Source organism: Carlito syrichta, unplaced genomic scaffold, assembly GCF_000164805.1.
Source record: "Carlito syrichta isolate Samal-C Ts95f unplaced genomic scaffold, Tarsius_syrichta-2.0.1 Scaffold111489, whole genome shotgun sequence".
Taxonomy (NCBI): Eukaryota; Metazoa; Chordata; class Mammalia; order Primates; family Tarsiidae; genus Carlito; species Carlito syrichta.
In genome coordinates this window covers 80,273-85,487 of record NW_007055585.1, presented here as the reverse complement: position 1 = coordinate 85,487, position 5,215 = coordinate 80,273, and the positions used below count along the sequence as shown (strand labels likewise).

General features: G+C 65.6%; 1 protein-coding gene across 1 annotated transcript in view; it reads left to right on the top strand.

The window, feature by feature from the left end:
- Window positions 1-5,215, top strand: part of FGFR3 (fibroblast growth factor receptor 3) — an 11,429-nt gene that overhangs the window by 564 nt on the left and 5,650 nt on the right. Inside the window, exons 3-14 of the mRNA XM_021718006.1 lie at window positions 158-231; window positions 560-710; window positions 1,977-2,167; window positions 3,016-3,161; window positions 3,465-3,586; window positions 3,660-3,770; window positions 3,848-4,038; window positions 4,142-4,264; window positions 4,335-4,405; window positions 4,621-4,758; window positions 4,890-4,995; window positions 5,089-5,212. Of these exons, the coding sequence (XP_021573681.1) occupies window positions 158-231; window positions 560-710; window positions 1,977-2,167; window positions 3,016-3,161; window positions 3,465-3,586; window positions 3,660-3,770; window positions 3,848-4,038; window positions 4,142-4,264; window positions 4,335-4,405; window positions 4,621-4,758; window positions 4,890-4,995; window positions 5,089-5,212 (1,548 nt within the window). The remainder of the gene's footprint in view (window positions 1-157; window positions 232-559; window positions 711-1,976; window positions 2,168-3,015; window positions 3,162-3,464; window positions 3,587-3,659; window positions 3,771-3,847; window positions 4,039-4,141; window positions 4,265-4,334; window positions 4,406-4,620; window positions 4,759-4,889; window positions 4,996-5,088; window positions 5,213-5,215) is intronic.

Below are 5,215 nucleotides of genomic sequence, written 5' to 3'. Positions count from 1 at the left end.
GCGGAAGGGTGGCCGCTGAGCCCTCCCGGCCCCTCTGGATCTCCGGGCCTAGGTGGCTGCGCCCAGAGCTAGCCCCGTTGGCTGCCATGCTCAGAGCGTGGGGGGCTCCCCACCCTCCCTCCTCCCATGGGCTATAGCTTTGTTCCTATGGCCGCAGGGGTGGGGGCACCAAGTTGGGACGGTTGCGACATTCGAAAACCCAAAGAGAAACATCTGTTCAGAGACAAGACGGTCTGAAAGGGGTGGGGAGCAGGCTCGAAGTCCAGACCCGGCCGGGAGGGGCTTCCGTGGGCCGTTGTGAGCATGTGTGCGCCTCCGCAGACCTTGGGGTGGGCAGGCGGGCCCCGAGGGGCTCCGAGGGTTCTGGGGTGGACACGGAGACGTGCATCCTGTGTGTGAAACCACAGCCCCCGCTGTGTGGTGCCTCTGCGCCTCCTCCAGGCAGCCTCCTGGGCTGACGCAGCCCAGCCCCGTCTGTTCCTGGGGTCCTCCCGTGTCCTGCCTCGTGCCCACGGGGCTGTCTGGGGACATGCCTGAGCTGGGTCTCTTGTCCCCGCAGTCCTGGATCAGTGAGAGTGTGGAGGCTGACGCGCGCCTCCGCCTGGCCAATGTGTCGGAGCGGGATGGGGGCGAGTACCTCTGTCGAGCCACCAATTTCATAGGCGTGGCCGAGAAGGCCTTTTGGCTGCGCGTTCACGGGCCCCGAGCAGGTAACGACTCTGTCCCACCGGCTGCACGCGGGCTCCAGCTCCAGGCCCCAGCCTGCCCCGCACGCTCGGTCCTGCTCGCTCCCTGCCCCGCTCGCGCCCTCTCGTGGCCACTCGGCGACGCTGGCCGCTCCAGCCTCCACTGACTGTCCGCTTGGAGCCCTGCGGCCTGTGCTGACCCCTCCTGCATCTCCCACACCTCCAGAGCGCTCCCTGTGCCCTGCCAGGGCCAGGCCTCACGCTGTTTGTTTGCCCGTGCCCTCCCGCCTCGTTCTGGACATGCCCACGGCCCGCCTGCTTCCGCCAGCCTGTCCGTCTGTGCATCCTGTCTGCACCCTGCCCTCTGCGCTAACCCGCATGCCGCCCCGTGCAGCGCCGTGCTGCCCCCTGCCTGCTGCTCACCTGGGACAGAGGACTCGCCGGTGGAGGGACTGGCTTTGGGCTCGGCGACGACAGGAGGAGGAGGGCCCTCCGCTGCGTGGCAGGGGCCGTGCGGTGGTGGCCGTGGCGATGGTAGCCACAGCGGTGGTGGCTGTGGTGGTGGTGGCGGTGGCGGCGGCGGCGTTTTCCTTGCAGCCCAGCTGGATCGTCGCAAGTGGACTCTGCCGTGGTGCCCGTGGGGAGGTGCTGGTGCTCGCCTATCGCGCTCTGTTCTCTCTTTGTAGACGGCGGGCGCTAACACCACCGACAAGGAGCTAGAGGTTCTGTCCTTGCGCAATGTCAGCTTTGAGGACGCCGGGGAGTACACCTGCCTGGCGGGCAATTCTATCGGGTTTTCCCATCACTCTGCGTGGCTGGTGGTGCTGCCAGGTATTGGCTCCTGCTGTGGCTGGCTTTGCACCTGTGCTCTGGGATGCTGGCCCAGGACACACCACAGCCGCTGGGGCGCCCGGGGGACCCTGCAGCTCGTGGCCGCCCACACCGTGGAGCCCTCGCATCTGGCCCTGTGCCCGGTGTGGGAACGAAGTCAGCCTGGCCCTGTCTGGGTCCTGGAGGGGGTCCTTGAGCCCTCCACTCCCAGCTGGGTCCCCTGCAGCTTTGGTGTGTCCCAGGCACCTGGTGGCGGTTTGGGCGTGGCTGGCTCTGCTGGGCTCCTTTGCTCCGGGGTCTGGGCCCTCCTGATTCGTTGGTGTTTCTGACTGCAGAACCCTCCAGACGTGTTGGGGCTCTGAGCCCCTTTCCCTGCCCCTACTGGTACCTGCGGCTCTGGCCTGCGGGGCTGTGGGGGCCCCAGAGGCGGGACCAGGCCTCACACCCATGTCTTTGCAGCTGAGGAGGAGCTGGTGGAGCCTGACGAGGCCGGCAGCGTGTACGCGGGTGTCCTCAGTTACGGGGTGGGCTTCTTCCTCTTCATCCTTGTGGTGGCAGCCGTGACTCTCTGCCGCCTGCGCAGTCCCCCCAAGAAGGGCCTGGGCTCGCCCACTGTGCACAAGATCTCCCGCTTCCCGCTCAAGCGACAGGTAACAGAAAGTAGATACCAGGTTCCGAGCTGCCTGCTGGCCTGTCTGGCCTTCCCAAAGCCGCCTGGCCCACGTTGGCCCTGGGCTCTCCCAGTTCAGGGGACCTCGTGGTGTCCAAGGCATGGGGCCCAACTGGGACACGTCTCTGCTGTCGGGTGGGCCAACCCCTTCCTGTCTCTGCTTCCCACATAGAGCCTGAATTACTTTGGGGCACAAAATGCTGTTGTTGTTTTTTTTTTTATTGGAGTCTCACTCCGTCACCCAGGCTTAAGTGCAGTAGCATGCTCATGGCCACCCCAGCATCGAACTACTGGGCTCTGGTGATCCTTGTGCCTCAGTCTTCCAAATAGCTGGAACTACAGGCACGCTACCATGCCCAGCTAGTTTTCGGTTTGTTGTAGAGACGAGGTCTTGCCCAGTTGCCTGGACTGGTCTCGAACCCTCAGGCAGTCCACTTGCCTCGGCCTCCCAAAGTGCTGGGATTACAGGCTGAGCCACTGAGCCCGGCCACAAAATGTTCTTGAAAAATCTTTGCTCAGCCAGGTGCTGTGGCACAAAGCTGTGATCTCGGTGCTTTGGGAGGCTGAGGCGGGCGGATCGCTCGAGACCAGGAGTTCAAAGCTACAGTGAGCCACGATTGCTCCACTGCACCCCAGCCTGGTGACACAGCTAGACCCTGACTCAAAATAAATAAGCAAATAAAAGTCCACACCAGTGGAAGTCAGAATGCCCCTTCTGGCCTGGTACCCTGCCTGCACACTGTGGCCTTGCTGTCCCCCGGGCTGTGCCGCCCCCGTTCCTCCTGCCCCCGCAGTGCGGCACCAACCTGCCCCTGCCGACCCAAGCAGGTGTCCCTGGAGTCCAGCTCGTCCATGAGTTCCAACGCGCCACTGGTGCGCATCACCCGGCTGTCCTCGGGAGAGGGCCCCGCGCTGGCCAACGTATCTGAGCTTGAGCTGCCTGCCGACCCCAAGTGGGAGCTGTCCCGAGCTCGGTCAGTGGTGGCGTGGGCCGGGTACCCGTGAGGAGGGACTGGTGGAGACCAGTGGGGGTGGGGCGTCAGCAGGTAGAGGCCTTGGTGCTTGTCAGGCATGGCCGGGGCCCTGGGAAGAAGCCTCTGGGGGATTGCTTGGCAGGGACCCGCCCTCTCGAGGCACCTTTCTGGAGGGCACGTGAAGGCAACACCTACAGGGGCAGGGAAGCACGGAGGGCTGGTTTTCTGGAGGCAGCAGTGTGGGGACTGGGGCTGGGCTGGGGGCTCTCTCGCTTACCTTACCATCTCTGCCTCTGCTGCCAGGCTGACCCTGGGCAAGCCTCTTGGGGAGGGCTGCTTCGGCCAGGTGGTCATGGCGGAGGCCATCGGCATCGACAGGGACCGGGCCGCTAAGCCTGTCACCGTGGCGGTGAAGATGCTCAAAGGTGAGGGCGCGGCCAGGGGTGCCAGGGCAGGCCGGGGACGGCCCTGCTTGACGCGCCCTTCCTTCCTCGCCAGACGATGCCACGGACAAGGACCTGTCGGACCTGGTGTCTGAGATGGAGATGATGAAGATGATCGGGAGACACAAGAACATCATCAACCTGCTGGGGGCCTGCACGCAGGGCGGTAGGTGGCGCAGGCGGGGGGCGGGGCGAGCGGGAGCTGCCGGGGCGGCCCCTCTGAGGCACCTGCGCCGCCCACAGGGCCCCTGTATGTGCTGGTGGAGTATGCGGCCAAGGGCAACCTGCGGGAGTACCTACGGGCGAGGCGGCCCCCGGGCATGGACTACTCTTTTGATACCTGCAAGCTGCCGGAGGAGCAGCTCACCTTCAAGGACCTGGTGTCCTGCGCCTACCAGGTGGCCCGGGGCATGGAGTACCTGGCCTCCCAGAAGGTGAGCGGGTGGCAGGCCTGCGGGGCTGGCGGGGAGCACAGGTGTGGCGCGGGAGGGGGAGGCGGAGAGGGGCCAGCTTCAGCTCTGCCCCCGCGCCCCTCAGTGCATCCACAGAGACCTCGCTGCCCGCAATGTGTTGGTGACAGAGGACAACGTGATGAAGATCGCAGACTTTGGCCTGGCCCGCGATGTGCATAACCTTGACTACTACAAGAAGACCACCAATGTGAGCCCGGCCCAGGGTGTGGGGGGCAGCCAGGAGGGACCCCGGCAGTCAACGCCCCTTCTTCTCGCAGGGCCGGCTGCCCGTGAAGTGGATGGCGCCCGAGGCCCTGTTTGACCGCGTCTACACGCACCAGAGTGATGTGTATGTGTCTGTCTGTCCCTGGCAGGTCTTGGCCCTGCTGATGGGGGCGGGGACGCTCCAGGGGCAGAGCCAGGACCCCAGCTGTAGCGTCCGGGACTTGGGCTGGGACTTTGGGCAGGAGGGCTCTGTTTCCCTCCCTCCTGGCTGTTCCCCGGGTCCCACCCAGGCATCTGTTCTGGGGCCTCGGGGCAGCCTGACCTCGCCCATCCCCGCAGCTGGTCCTTTGGGGTCCTGCTCTGGGAGATCTTCACACTGGGGGGCTCGCCGTACCCTGGCATCCCCGTGGAAGAACTCTTCAAGCTTCTAAAGGAGGGCCACCGCATGGACAAGCCAGCCAACTGCACACATGACCTGTGAGCGGGCCTGACCTCCCTCGTGGGTCCTGGGGCGGGGGCCCACGGGGGCGGAGGGGCAGGTGCCCAGGGCCCTGCTGAGGCTGTGGGAAGCAGGCACAGCTGGAACAAGCCTGAGCGCCTGCCCACAGGTACATGGTCATGCGGGAGTGCTGGCATGCAGCGCCCTCCCAGCGGCCTACCTTTAAGCAGCTGGTGGAGGACCTGGACCGCGTCCTCACCGTGACGTCCACTGATGTGAGTGGCACTGGGGGCGGGCCCTTGGATGCAGCTGTGGTGGGAGGGGAGAGCCCTCGGTGGGGACTGTACTCACCCTGCTCCCCGCTACAGGAGTACCTGGACTTGTCAGCGCCCTTTGAGCAGTACTCCCCGGGTGGCCAGGACACCCCCAGCTCCAGCTCCTCGGGGGACGACTCCGTGTTTGCCCACGACCTGCTGCCCCCAGCCCCACCCAGCA